At 43.0% G+C, this 15,286-nt stretch overlaps 1 protein-coding gene across 1 annotated transcript in view; it reads left to right on the forward strand.

The window, feature by feature from the left end:
* prkg2 (protein kinase cGMP-dependent 2) overlaps window positions 1–14,273 on the forward strand; it is a 38,570-nt gene extending 24,297 nt beyond the window's left edge. Inside the window, exons 16-21 of the mRNA XM_080766701.1 lie at window positions 3,361–3,502; window positions 4,092–4,255; window positions 5,786–5,908; window positions 6,464–6,526; window positions 6,732–6,798; window positions 12,220–14,273. Coding sequence (XP_080622827.1) covers window positions 3,361–3,502; window positions 4,092–4,255; window positions 5,786–5,908; window positions 6,464–6,526; window positions 6,732–6,798; window positions 12,220–12,315 — 655 coding nt within the window. The 3' untranslated portion in view covers window positions 12,316–14,273. The remainder of the gene's footprint in view (window positions 1–3,360; window positions 3,503–4,091; window positions 4,256–5,785; window positions 5,909–6,463; window positions 6,527–6,731; window positions 6,799–12,219) is intronic.
* The last annotated feature ends 1,013 nt before the right edge of the window (window positions 14,274–15,286 follow it).

The following is a 15,286-nucleotide window of genomic DNA, read 5'->3' on the forward strand; positions in this document are numbered from 1 at the left end:
TAGGGAGATCTGGAGTCTACTAAGAGACAGCAGGTAGGGAGATCTGGAGTCTACTAAGAGACAGGTAGGGAGATCTGGAGTCTACTCAGAGACAGGTAGGGAGATCTGGAGTCTACTCAGAGACAGCAGGTAGGGAGATCTGGAGTCTACTCAGAGACAGGTAGGGAGATCTGGAGTCTACTCAGAGACAGGTAGGGAGATCTGGAGTCTACTCAGAGACCGGTAGGGAGATCTGGAGTCTACTAAGAGACAGGTAGGGAGATCTGGAGTCTACTCAGAGACAGGTAGGGAGATCTGGAGTCTACTAAGAGACAGCAGGTAGGGAGATCTGGAGTCTACTAAGAGACAGGTAGGGAGATCTGGAGTCTACTCAGAGACAGGTAGGGAGATCTGGAGTCTACTCAGAGACCGGTAGGGAGATCTGGAGTCTACTAAGAGACAGGTAGGGAGATCTGGAGTCTACTCAGAGACAGGTAGGGAGATCTGGAGTCTACTAAGAGACAGCAGGTAGGGAGATCTGGAGTCTACTAAGAGACAGGTAGGGAGATCTGGAGTCTACTAAGAGACAGGTAGGGAGATCTGGAGTCTACTCAGAGACAGCAGGTAGGGAGATCTGGAGTCTACTCAGAGACAGGTAGGGAGATCTGGAGTCTACTAAGAGACAGGTAGGGAGATCTGGAGTCTACTCAGAGACAGGTAGGGAGATCTGGAGTCTACTCAGAGACAGGTAGGGAGATCTGGAGTCTACTCAGAGACAGGTAGGGAGATCTGGAGTCTACTCAGAGACAGGTAGGGAGATCTGGAGTCTACTAAGAGACAGGTAGGGAGATCTGGAGTCTACTCAGAGACAGGTAGGGAGATCTGGAGTCTACTCAGAGACAGGTAGGGAGATCTGGAGTCTACTCAGAGACAGGTAGGGAGATCTGGAGTCTACTAAGAGACAGGTAGGGAGATCTGGAGTCTACTCAGAGACAGGTAGGGAGATCTGGAGTCTACTCAGAGACCGGTAGGGAGATCTGGAGTCTACTAAGAGACAGGTAGGGAGATCTGGAGTCTACTCAGAGACAGGTAGGGAGATCTGGAGTCTACTAAGAGACAGCAGGTAGGGAGATCTGGAGTCTACTAAGAGACAGGTAGGGAGATCTGGAGTCTACTCAGAGACAGGTAGGGAGATCTGGAGTCTACTCAGAGACAGCAGGTAGGGAGATCTGGAGTCTACTCAGAGACAGGTAGGGAGATCTGGAGTCTACTCAGAGACAGGTAGGGAGATCTGGAGTCTACTCAGAGACCGGTAGGGAGATCTGGAGTCTACTAAGAGACAGGTAGGGAGATCTGGAGTCTACTCAGAGACAGGTAGGGAGATCTGGAGTCTACTAAGAGACAGCAGGTAGGGAGATCTGGAGTCTACTAAGAGACAGGTAGGGAGATCTGGAGTCTACTCAGAGACAGGTAGGGAGATCTGGAGTCTACTCAGAGACAGCAGGTAGGGAGATCTGGAGTCTACTCAGAGACAGGTAGGGAGATCTGGAGTCTACTCAGAGACAGGTAGGGAGATCTGGAGTCTACTCAGAGACCGGTAGGGAGATCTGGAGTCTACTAAGAGACAGGTAGGGAGATCTGGAGTCTACTCAGAGACAGGTAGGGAGATCTGGAGTCTACTAAGAGACAGCAGGTAGGGAGATCTGGAGTCTACTAAGAGACAGGTAGGGAGATCTGGAGTCTACTCAGAGACAGGTAGGGAGATCTGGAGTCTACTCAGAGACCGGTAGGGAGATCTGGAGTCTACTAAGAGACAGGTAGGGAGATCTGGAGTCTACTCAGAGACAGGTAGGGAGATCTGGAGTCTACTAAGAGACAGCAGGTAGGGAGATCTGGAGTCTACTAAGAGACAGGTAGGGAGATCTGGAGTCTACTCAGAGACAGGTAGGGAGATCTGGAGTCTACTCAGAGACAGCAGGTAGGGAGATCTGGAGTCTACTCAGAGACAGGTAGGGAGATCTGGAGTCTACTCAGAGACAGGTAGGGAGATCTGGAGTCTACTCAGAGACAGGTAGGGAGATCTGGAGTCTACTCAGAGACAGGTAGGGAGATCTGGAGTCTACTCAGAGACAGGTAGGGAGATCTGGAGTCTACTCCGAGACAGCAGGTAGGGAGATCTGCTGTCTGTGGCCCAATCTGGGGCACGCCTTACCCTTTATCCCTAAACTTCCTTGCCATATTTTACTATCTTGAAAAACATTTTTAAATAGTTCGAATAGCCAATCTGCATCGGCACGTTGTGAGCTTGTATATCGGCTATTTGAACTATTTTAAAATGTTTGTTTGGCCAAGTCCTAATATGTGATTTGTGAAACGGCGTGAACGGAGCGCCCCCACTCGCAAACAATTAGCACGATTACTGCATGTACAGTAGACTTATGGTGTAGCCATCTAGCCATACAACCCACCAGTTGAAGAAGTGGCAGACTGATGCTTAAGTCGGCCATACCAGCCCTGACAAAAATAGGATAGTATTTTTATTTTAAAACAAAATGCCAGACAGCAGAGGGTTAACCTTTTGCTTTCATGAAATATCTCAGATCATTGCATCTTCTGGAAGATTGAAGTTGAACATGCATTCTATTGCTAGTTTGACCACAATACTGTAAAAATACGAATAACAGCTATCTACTGGCGCCAGAAAATTGTGACTGGGGGTGCTATGGGGGGGCCGGCTATTTAGAGGGGTGGCTAATGAATCTTGGTTTACATAGAAGTCAGTCTATAGAGCGCCGCAGTCCCTCCCCCTTTCAGAAAGTCGAGTGGCCCAGGAAATGAAACCCCCATGCATTCTCCCATCGGCACTTCTAATATAATTTATTTAAAGACGGTTACGCCGCGGACAAAGCCAACTCGGATCGTGACAAATCATGACAATGAACACAATGTTTTGGGCCGATCAAATAATTTAAAAAATGTATTTAAAAAAAAGACGAAAAACAAAACAAATAGTGTTGTCTCCTGACTTTCTTTTCTTCTTTCTAATGATTTGATCGGCCCAAAACATTGTGTTCATTGTCATGATTTGTCACGATCCGAGTTGGCTTTGTCCGCGGCGTAACCGTCTTTAAATAAATTATATTAGAAGTGCCGATGGGAGAATGCATGGGGGTTTCATTTCCTGGGCCACTCGGTTTTCTGAAAGGGGGAGGGACTGCCGCGCTCTATTGGGCTTGTTTTGAGGGGGGCTTAGGGGGGGGCTATGCCTCCCCTAAAATAACTCTCTCTCTCTCTCTCTCTCTCTCAGTCCATTCTTGATGAGAACCACTGCCTATAAAAGGTTGATCACTCACAGCTGTGGTTTTTTTGTCTGGCCTGCAGGGGGAGTTTTGACGAGCCCACTGCTAAGTTCTGCGTGGCGTGCGTGACGGAGGCCTTCGACTACCTGCACCGCAGCAGCGTCATCTACAGAGACCTGAAACCTGAGAACCTCATGCTGGACGCCGAGGGCTACATCAAACTGGTGATAGAACGTAGCCACGATGTTTCTGAAATGAACAATAACACGCTTAGCACTCTGAATCATCCCCTATATCGCTACTTCAAACTCATGCCATTATCTGGGCAAAGATACACAACCTTGAAGTGGGGAAAAGGTTCATTTTAGCATGAGTTTTGTTCTCTCAGGCATTGCGGCATGAAAAAACTGCCTCGTCTATATAGGATGGACAATAAAGACCGGCTAATGTTGTACTTTTTACTCCACTAAACTATTATTACTGTTATCAGCCAATGGGATCCAAGTGATCATTATTTTGGTCCAGCACCGGTTGTATCAAGAATTGTGAGCTTGTAGATCGGCTATTTTCAAATGGCCCGAAATGTATGGGCTGTAGTGGGTAGCGTACTGTATGTTTTGTAATAATAATCAAAATCTACAAAGTAACTAGTAACTTTAAAGTTTTCAAATAAGAGTAAAAGTACAATATTTGCCTTCTGAGATGTAGTGGAGTAGAAGTACAATGGAAATTGGAAATAGTCAAGTAACAGCGACGATATCCAGCATGCATCCGGTGGTATGGTGATGATATATTGCCATCGTCGTCACCCAGGTTGACTTTGGCTTTGCCAAGAAGATCCGAAGTGGTCAGAAGACGTGGACGTTCTGCGGTACTCCGGAGTACGTGGCCCCAGAGATCATCCTCAACAAGGGTCACAGCTTCAGCGTGGATTTCTGGTCCCTGGGCATCCTGGTCTTTGAGCTCCTCACTGGCAGGTCTGTCTGTCCGTCCGTCCCTGCCCTGCCCTGCCTGGAAACATTGCCCATGATATTAGAGCCATACGTGATAGATACCGTATGTATCAGTGGTTCTCAAAGATTGGCCTTCCAGGGGTCACCAATCACCATGCTAAATCAGTTTAACACCCAACCCCTATTTTCTCCTTGTGCTATTCAAATATAGCCGACCGGCTATGTTAAAATAATAATAAGGATCTTTAGATCTCCTGTCACAGGGGTCTCTCTGGCACAGAACGCTTTCAAATGGTGGTCCACGGCGTACAGTAATCCATCAAATGGTGGTCCACGGCGTACAGTAATCCCTAATATGTATCAATTTGACAACCGCCGTCTGACTGACTGACCACATGACGTCACGCTGTAGTGCAGATCCACTTGAGGCCACGCTGTCATTAAAACTCGCTGTAGTCCTGGTGAAATTGTCAGTTGTTGCGTTGCTCAGCCTGACCGGTCGATGTTTTATCTCGTTACTTTTGAAGTGCTTGTCGTGCATAGCTGTGGGTTGTGAAAATGCCCCAGGGCTATAGTTTCAGAATTCAGGTTGGAAACCCTGAGTTTGAAGTCACTGTAAGTGTAAACCAAGCTTTCATCATCGATGTAATATAGGCTGTGGTAGATGATACTGGAGCTGTGAAGATTTCACTTCATTTCTTCACTCTGTTCCACACGGTCCGTTTACCTTAATTAACGATTATCCGCCCATTCAACTTTATTTCTGTCTTAACGTCCCACCGTCCAGTGACCATTCAATGTATTTCGTTCTTAAAAATCACACCCGCTCAGACCCGCTCACACCCGCTCAGGGAGCTCATATGGTACATCATCATAGCCTGGTTAATAAACCAGACTAATATCGCACGGACCGCGGGATATTAGTCTGGGGAGGCTCAGCTTGGATTTCATTTCCAGGGCGGCGGGTTGAAACATTTTCTCTTTGATGCAATTGGTCAGAGCTACTGTCAGTCAAAGGTCTCAGGCATTGAAAGTCACCGTACCAAAGCCCGCCCATATTGCATACCGTGTCCCGATTGGCCGCCCCATTTCTCTGGTGTAGGAAATGGGCGTACAATTGAGCCTCTCCAGACCGTAATCCGCCGGCAGGCACATCTTTTTGTGCCAACGGCTGATTCGGTCTGGTTTATTAACCAGGCTAACATCATCACACATCATCTCATTCTGGCCAATCACATGACAACGTCCTCACCTTTGTCATCAATGTTTGTGTTTACCCAAACAATCGAAATTGTCCATTCATTGTCAATGGCATTTAATGTTTGTGTTGGGACAACATTTGGGTTACATACACTAAAAGCTGGACATAGGAGGGGATAGCGCCCCTCAATAAACGTCCAAAAGCCACAGTATGTAACTGTTTCAGTGTGTGTTTATAATGTTATTTTGGGTATGTTAATACAACATATATATAACTTCAACAATAGGAGTGGTTGTATTTGGTCTCGCTGTTCTATTGAGACATATATCTCTGCATCTCTCTACATTCTACAGTCCTCCGTTCTCTGGCAGTGACCAGATGATGACGTACACCTTCATCCTGAAAGGCATCGAGAAGATGGACTTCCCCAAGAAGGTCACCAAGAGACCAGAGGATCTCATACGAAAGCTGTGCAGGTACAGACGGCTCGTGACTCCACCATGCAATGCAGTGTAACCGATTGAAACAGGGAAAGTATAGGAGTTTTAGTAGTTTTGTCCCGTCAGCCATCGCGCTGACACTTCCTCGCTGATAGGATGGTTCTGAACTTCTGGCCTGGGCCATGGCTCAGCGGTCCAGGCACCTTGGCTGGTAATCCAGTCTGGCAGTGTGCCGCGGGTTTGACTACCGTTCCCGACGGCCTTTACCGCATGTCTTCCCCCCCATCTCTCTCCCCATTTCCTGTCAGCCTACTGTCTGTCCCTCCATAAAAAAATATAGATTAAAGGTGAAAGAAAAACAAAAAAACATAATATAAAAAAGGATGGTTGTGTATACAGTGGGGATCTCATGTTTCTGTATTGTCTCGCTGTCCATATTTTGTCGTGGGTGTTGAACTTGTGAAGATGAATATCCTTGACAGACATTTTTTCAGAAAACAATTTCAGAAGACATTTTTAGAATCGGCCTCAGGTCTTAAATCAGGGCTTCGTGGGTAGAAAGCGTCCCTCTAACAAACGTCTGCTTTACAGACGGAACCCTGCCGAGCGTCTAGGCAACCTGAAGAATGGAATCACTGACATCAAGAAGCACAGGTGAGGAGGATCCATTATATAATTCTTTATTTTATAAAATGTAAACGCACGCACGCACGCGCGCGCACACACACACACACACACACACACACACACACACACACACACACACACACACACACACACACACACACACACACACACACACACACACACACTAAACTGTACAACAATGTAAATGACATTATTTGAAATGTACCCTAAGGTGGTTTAATGGTTTCAACTGGGAGGGACTGAAGGTCAGGACTTTGCCATCTCTACTGAAAAGAGAGGTAAGTCAAGTCAAATCCTTGGTTAATGTAAAAGAAAATATTACAAGCCCGAATTGATGAAATCAATTAATTACCAGCTGCATTATTCCTTCCAATTTCTTCTCTGTATCGTTCCAATTTCGTCTCTGTATCGTTCCAATTTCTTCTCTGTATCGTTCCGCTGTATCGTTATGGCAGAAAATGATCTGCAGTGTCTACTAACAGTGTGTACTACCCGGTCGGATATATAGCAAGCTCTTATTGACCAGCTTGCAGCTGGTAAAAAAAATCCTACTAAACACTGAACAGTAACTCTAGGGGTCCTCAGAAGCACTGTTGATTTCGGCGACTAAAACTATGATGAAAATTGTTCGTTGACTGCCAAAAACCAAAATTTAAACTAAGCTACGATATGACCAAGAGGTCCCCGGCTACACACTGCACGATATTTGCTCCGATGATGCTGTCTGGACAAGATCGAGCTTTGATCGCAGAGGTTTTGCTCGCTGTGTGTGAAAGGCTCTGCGAGAAGATCCAGTGCCAGAGGTGATGGAAGCGTGTGTGTTTCCTAATATCTAGCAGGTTTGATATATGCGACTGCGCCCTGAGAAGGTCCGTATTGCAGCCAAGGGGAGCACAGGACAGCTGATCTATTTTCAGCATGCAAGTGTAAAAATCACACCCGTGTGAAGTGAGTGGTGCAACTTCGTGTGGGGGTTCCGGGGGGGTTCCAGACCCACATGAACGCACCCAGGGTGCCGGCCCGGTTCCGGTGAGCCGACCCACGACCGAAACGGTAGAGAAATGACAGTTACCGTGTGGCGGTCCCTCTACTTTACTGTACTGTACTCAGTGTACTGTACTGTACTGTACTGTACTGTACTGGCACACCCGAAATCATACAGTTAATATGAGCATGTGTGTGTGTGTGTGTTAGGTTGCGCACAGGTGGTGAAAAACAACCATGCTGTTTTCGTGCTCATACCCAGCCAGCCAGCCACCCACCCACCCAGCCAGCCACCAACCCACCCACACACACAGCTCCGTAAGGGAGTAAAAAATGAGGCATTGACACCATCAAGCCCTGCCAAAAAATGTTTTTTGTCGACAAAATTAACTGCAGGTTTAGTCGACAGAAATCTTATATTCAGTCGACTAAAACTAGACTTAACCCAAAAACATTTAAAATGACCAAAATATGACAAACTAAATTGAAATCAAAATTCAAAAGACTATAGGTGGATCTCAATTGGCGGTGCACACACTTACTAGGTAGATACTAGGTAGAATAGGGTGGTGACTGCACTGGCACTAACGGGGGCACTGCCCTGTGTAGGTGGCAAAGGGTACACGGAATAGTGTACCCTGTCGATTGGGACACTGAGCTGGGCGGAGCCGAGTGGAGCTGGGCGGAGCCAAGCGGAGCTCAGATTTCTCGACTGGCAGCCATTACTGTTTTGTCCGCACTGACCGGAGAGTTTTTAAAAGGTCTATAAACTACTTTTTTAGCCCACGGAATTTACTTTCAAGTTATTTTTGGGGAGTATTTAGTTGTTTGAACTTCATATGTGTGGTCAATTAATCATAAAAGATCCTATTTAAAAATATCAAACAACGATGTCGGAGAATCAGAGAACCGTGTTGTCTCGCTTTGGGGGCTGCCAGCAGAGAGACGTACCCGTGTTTACCTCTCCTTTGTCGGCATAGGCCGAAGCAATTTCCCCTGTTTCTCCTACGGAACGAAATTATGACCCATGCCCGTCTATTGTGGATATTTACAGCCTACATGCAATTCGTTTCCAATTGTTTTATTTTCCCAAATGTCAAGTGCATAATAAATAACAGCTATTATATTATTGTTATTATTATTACGTCGAGTCTATGGTCGAATCTGATTTAACCCGAGTCCTGATTCCGTGCAAAGAGTTGCTGAAAGGAAGGATATAGGCTACCTGTAACCTGCATATATATAGCCTATTCACTTAATGATAAATGTTTTTACATTTGGATAGAATACAGACTATTGTCGCATCTGCTGTTTGATTTGTATTAGCAGGCACCGATCAATCACTGATCTACGCTATGAGCTTGTAGATCTTCTAAGTAAGTTCATGGTTAATTTGTGTATGCCTATACCTTTACAGCCAGCTAACAGCTAGTTCGTTTTCATATAGGCTAAGTTTATTGCTATAATGACATTTAACTTTGACAATATAGGTCTACTTTTACATTTAAAACAACCACATATAGGCCTATATAGCCTACTGTAAAGTGAGTATAAACTGTTAATTCAACTGAGAGAAATTCATTAATCAGAATGCTACTCTTAATCAGTTAATTACATTTGCATTTACATGAATGAAAAGGTTAAACCAGGCCAACTCTCAGCTCCAAATAGATAGGCTACATTTATCACAATATTATTTTACTGTGTAATCTAACACAAATCTTACAAATGCTGTCACTCAGTTATTTAATTTAGGCAGAAAATATATCACTGAATAGTGTATGCAATTAATGCATTCAAAAGAGCTGAAATGTTTTATGGACCCATAATAGTGATTATTTAATAATAATAAAACTGTATTTGTATAGCACCTTTCATGACATGAAATGCAGCTCAAAGTGCTTTACAGAGCAATGGAGGGAAAAAAAGAAAAGCAAGGCAACGACATTAAAAAACAAGTAGTAATGCAATGCAATACAGTGAGGACATGAATAACAAAAAATAAAAGATCAATTAAAAGCAATGTTGTAGAAGTAATCTGTCAGTTGTTTTCTTAGGCAGTCCTGAAAAAAGTGCATTGCAGTATAAATCAAGCAGAGAAAAAACAAAGGCGTGGATTAGCGTTTTTGCATCGTCCAAAGACAAATAGGCTCTGATTCGTGCAATATTTCTAATGTGAAAAAAGGCAATCTGGGTAACATGATTAATGTGATTAATTTAAGTTGTTTCGCCATAAATCAGATAGCTTTAAGGTACGGCCATGACAGCAATGGTATAGGAAAAAAAATATATAATATTAATCATATTTGGATATTCGGTTTTCGGGGGGCCAACTGTTTCCTATATTCGGTATTCACTGCAGTTTCGGCCAAGAATTTCCCTTTCGGTGCATATTGTATGACTGTATGTATGAGTACGGGTATGTAAATAGTTCAATTCAACTTTGTAAATACAAAATGTATTTATTGTTATTTTGTCTTCAGTATAAAAATGAATGAACATTGAACAAGGATACCGTATCTCAGACTCAATCAAAATCAAGTCATTCCAGTAGAAAATTAACACAAATACATAAATAAAAAGTACATTCATTGAACATTAAACACAAACAAATAGATTGCACTGAACTGAAAATAGATTGCACTGAACATGAACATTACACATTGCAGAGAGAGGATGAACTGGCTGTTCTCTAGAGTCTCTACTACATTTAAATGTAAACTACTACTACTACTACTACTCTCCCCCTCTTCTTCGGGCCAGCCTGCACATTGGGCCCTGGTGTTCCTGACCCTGCTCCAGACCCCAGTGCAGCTGTACCACTATGGTCTGGTATGGCCTCGGCTAGGCCTGGTGGTGCTGTAGGCCAGCAGTCCGGCTCCGCTCCAGAGACTTCCAGACATGGCAGTCTCACGTGGTGGTGCTGCTGTAGGCCCGCCGCTGCAGGCCACCTCCTCACCCGTCTTTGGATCCTAAGGCAGTGGAAAATGAAGGTTTCAGAACCACTGGCTTAACAGGTTATTTGTATGGCAGTAGTGCTACAACTCAGAATTCCCTTATTGTTAAAAAAAAGGCTTTTGTGCTTGGGTAATATGTTCTGTTGTGGTCCAATGATGACTTTACAACAGGTTGCCAGGTTGTATTCTATTGCTAGTTTGATCACTTTCACCTTAAAATAACATGAATTAATAAATGACTGAAAATAGCCAATCTACAAGCTCAGAAGTCACAACATGTCGCACTGCAACGTGTTGGGAGCTTGTATATCTTCTATTTTTGGTGTGGACTTTTCTAGTCCTCTATAGCAGTGCTTCCCAAACTTTTTCATGTCAAGGACCCCCAAAATGATACTAATTATCCTGCGTACCCCCATTAGAAAATATATGCCAGGGACAGCCCCCCCCCCATAAAAATGTTTTTACAGATCTAGCAGTGATTTTCAAACAGTTTCATTTCAAGGGACCCCCAGTTTGACCTGAATTAGGCTATGAACCCCCATAATGGCATTTCTATCTCTGGGACCCCAATGTATATTGTAAAATCAGAGTGTACAAATGGAACGGGGTTCAACTAAGAGATTGTACCATTTATACAATCTATCTCTGAGTAATAATAACAATATAATAGCGGTTATTTATAATGCACTTGACATTTGGGGAAATAAAACAATTAGAAACGAATTGCATGTAGCCTAGGCTAGTAGGCTGTACATATCTACAACGGATCATTCATATCATACAGCGGTGAATTGCTTCGGGCTACGCCGAAAAAGGGTAGTTCTCACACGGGTACATCTCGTCTGTGGCCGCCCCAATGCGAGACGACAGTCACGACACGGTCCTCGAATTCTCCGACATGATTGATTATAATCTAATATAATGATTAATTGACCACATATATGAAGTTTAAACAACTAAATACTCCGCGAAAATAACTTGAAAGTAAATTCCGTGGCCTGTGTGTGACAAGTTTTAAGAGGGCTTAAAAACCACAACAGTAATGGCTGCCAGTGGATCTTTTTTATTTGGCTCAGTCTGTCATGAATACATTTGATAGCATAAACAACTAACTAAATACTATCCCAAAGATATTAAAATATTAAAATTCGTCGTGACAACAACGCATGTTTAGTTTTGCTGTTGGGGAAATGCACCGAGGGACTAACGCGATAGCATTACTTCAAAATCTCCGACGACAACATTTTTTATTTTCTTTATTTGGCTCTATCATGATACATTTGATAGCTTAAACAACTAAATACTATCCCAAAACATATTACAATTACCTTCCGTGACACAACAACACTTTTAAAAGAGTATAAAACTTACTAGTTTCCGACATTTTTCTCTGTCTCAGCGGCTGTCTTTCTTCCTCGGAGAAATTCCATGGGTTGCGCAGTACGGCTGCGCCGTGGCGATATACCCTGCATGGCTCAGGGTACATCCGAGCTGGACTTTGAAAGCGGGCTCGCACGGGGGAAAATAGTGCGGTGCCCTGTGTAGTGTCAGCGCCTGTCTTTTTGTGGTCTGTGGATTGGGAAGTACTGTCGCGCACCGTTGTGACGTCACATACGCCGAAATACACCCTGTCCAGTGTCCACGCTCCGGTTTGAGATTCACCTTATGACTTGATTAAAACTCAACAAATTGAAGAGCCTTTCTGTACACATTGATTGATTGTTGATAATGATGTTTGCGTTCTCTATTCCATTGCAGCTGAAAGGCCCTACAGACCACAGCTACTTTGACAAATACCCTTCTGATGAACAAACACCTCCCGACGAGCTGTCTGGATGGGACGCCGACTTCTGACAACTCATCGCTCTCTCTCTCTCTCTCTCTCTCTCTCTCTCTCTCTCTCTCTGGCAGTGGTGGAAAGTAAGCACTAAGCACATTCACTCATGTATTGTTACTTGAGTACAACTTTACGAGAAACGTTCAAGGGGTATTTCACTTTTAAAACATTTTAACGTCTACTCTGGCTTGGGTGTGTACCCAACCCCCAGAAGTTTTTACTTGCTTGATTTAGATATTTGATATAAATGTTAATGTCTTTCTAAATACATGCACCCATTGTAAAAGGCACTGAGGTTAGCCTCATTTACAGAGACGACGAGCAAACAAAATGAAACACATGAAATAACAAGTAGGATAGAAGATAGAAACTGTTATATAATACGGCCCTGCATGAAATCCCAATATTACTTAAGTAAAAGTATGTAATCATTGGCATTAAAATACGTAAATGTACTCATTATACCACCCCCCACCAATGATCCGATCATTTGAGTTAGCCAAATAATTAAACAGTGCATAAGTGGTTCATCTTAGAACTGTCAAGTAATCGCAATACATATTTCCCTCTGAGATATAATGGAGAAGATCATGAAATATCGAAACATGGACATACTGTACACAAGTAGTCTAAAAGTTCCTCCAAAATGGTGCTTAACTGCAATACTTGAGTAAAAGTACTCAGTTACAGCCTGGGCCGTGGCTCAGTGGTCCAGGCACCTTGGCCGGTAGCCCGAGCCTTGCAGTGTGCCGCGGGTTCGACTCCCGATCCCGATGGCCTTTACTGCATGTCACTCCCTCTATAAATAATATTAAATAAAGACACAAGAAAAAATACATTTAAAGTACTCAAATTACTTTCAACAACTGCACACTTTAGAAGGAAGCCATTCCGCTGGTCAGTGTTGACTTTGCGTAACCACTAAGCCTCTGCCGAACCAACAAACCTTATGAAGCATTTTATGCTTGAAGCAGCGAAACACACACACACACACACACACACACACACACACACACACTCAGAGCAGGGTGCCAAACTCCAGGAAATGTTGACCTTTTACACGTAGAGTGGAGGCTGGCGTTTTGCTCGAGTTGAAGTTTTGATGATGTACAAACAGTTTTAAGTGCATAGCCAACACCCAGCATCAACCCTGGAGTTTTTTTTATCTACTGAAATGGATGGGTTGCAGGACGTGCATTTTCCTTAACCCAGAAGACCTGAGGCAGATTCCAAATCAGTAGTTCTCAAACTTTTTCGTGCCAAGGACCCCCAAAATGATATGTATTTGGCCATGGACCGCCATCTGAAAATGTTTTGTGCCAGGGCAGATCTACAAGCTCAAAACTAGTCGCACTAAGACACGCTGTAAGCTTGTACAGTAGATTGTCTATTTTTTAATACACAAAGTATAAATTAGACCTCAATTGGTTAATGGATGTTTTGTAAGAATAATCCAAATCTAGAAAGTGACTTTTCAAGAGTTTTCAAATAATTTTAGGGAAGTCAAAAGTACAATATTTACCTCTGAGATGTAGACCAGAATATAGCATAATATTGAACATTTTTGCTTAAGTACAGTAGTTGAGTAAATGTACTTACTGTACAGTAGTGATTTTCTACCACTGGTGAAGAAGAATCTAACACTTCAGTTCTGATATAGTTAAAAACTAATTCAGTTAAAGGAGAAAATTAAAAAGAGATTTTCATTTTGTTTGTCTAGCTGATGCCACCATTTATTTCTACTTAACTCTGTGTCTCAGAGGAGGGCTGTGGACAGCTCCTGCCTCCCAGTGGTTTTATCGGTATTGGTAAGAACAATGGCTTCTATTTCACCACATGCTAGCTTTATCCATATTAACGATTGGCAGGATTTTGAACTGTCCACTGTTCTAACATTTTTTTTTTTTTTTTAAATGACTGAGCTATTAACAAAATATGAAATTGTAAATATATATAGATCCTAAGTTGTACAGAAATGATCTGCAGTCTGCATAGTACAGTCCTAATAATTCTATTCCTGTATGAATCATGTGTAAATACTGAATTTTGGACACTCAATAATAGTTTTGAGAAATTAAATGAAATTGACTTGTGCCTCTAGGTGTCATTGTTGTTCCTTATTTTGAGCTACTACAGTTTGAAGAAACAACACACACACACACACACACACGCGCGCGCACGCACACGCACGTACTCAATCAAACTAACCTGTCGCCTAGAGATAGGCTAATCTGTGACTACCACGCAAAATAAAAGTCTTACATTTCAAACCCCTAATCATCAGATTGTGAAGCTTGTCCATTTCTCTTACAGTGTCACCCGGCAATCAATTTGATGTTTTAGGGCATATTTGAGGTCGGATCAAAAGGTCTTTCAGAATGACTGAATCATACATCCATGATCCATGACCATGACCAACTGAGATGTATAAGAACTAAAGACCAAGACAAGAAGGCTGTTTAAGTGTGACTTTTAAATCCAAGTTAGTGCCTGCCTGGCTCTATCTTCAGTTCAGTGTGAACCTGGTGGAACAGTGGTACGATCCAAAGCAGAGATTGTGAAGTCAAAACCCATGTTGAGACTATGTGAGGTCTATTGGTTCAAAAATATATATATTTGTGCCTGATCGCTCTAATTGTTCAGACAATTGTTCAGACAACAGACAAGTAAAGAGCTGCATGCAATATAACTAATTGGTGGTAAGTAGGAGGTACTCTACACTACAGCTCATCAGTGTCTGCCCAGGTTTGTCAGATTGTAATCATTGATATACGCATGTCATAATGTTTCAATAACATGCTGACAATTGCTGCTAGATCTTTGTAGTTTACTGTTAATGTTCACTGTAGTTTACAGATGATAGCATCACTTAAATTGAATAATTGAGATAAGGTCTGTTTTATTTCTTTATTTAAAACAGAACAAAACAAAACAGATAAATACCATGAAGGTTGCATTGTTACATGTCCTTTGTGTGCTATATCATTA

The sequence above is a fragment of the Protomyctophum bolini genome, assembly GCF_963924005.1.
Source record: "Protomyctophum bolini genome assembly, chromosome: 6".
Taxonomy (NCBI): Eukaryota; Metazoa; Chordata; class Actinopteri; order Myctophiformes; family Myctophidae; genus Protomyctophum; species Protomyctophum bolini.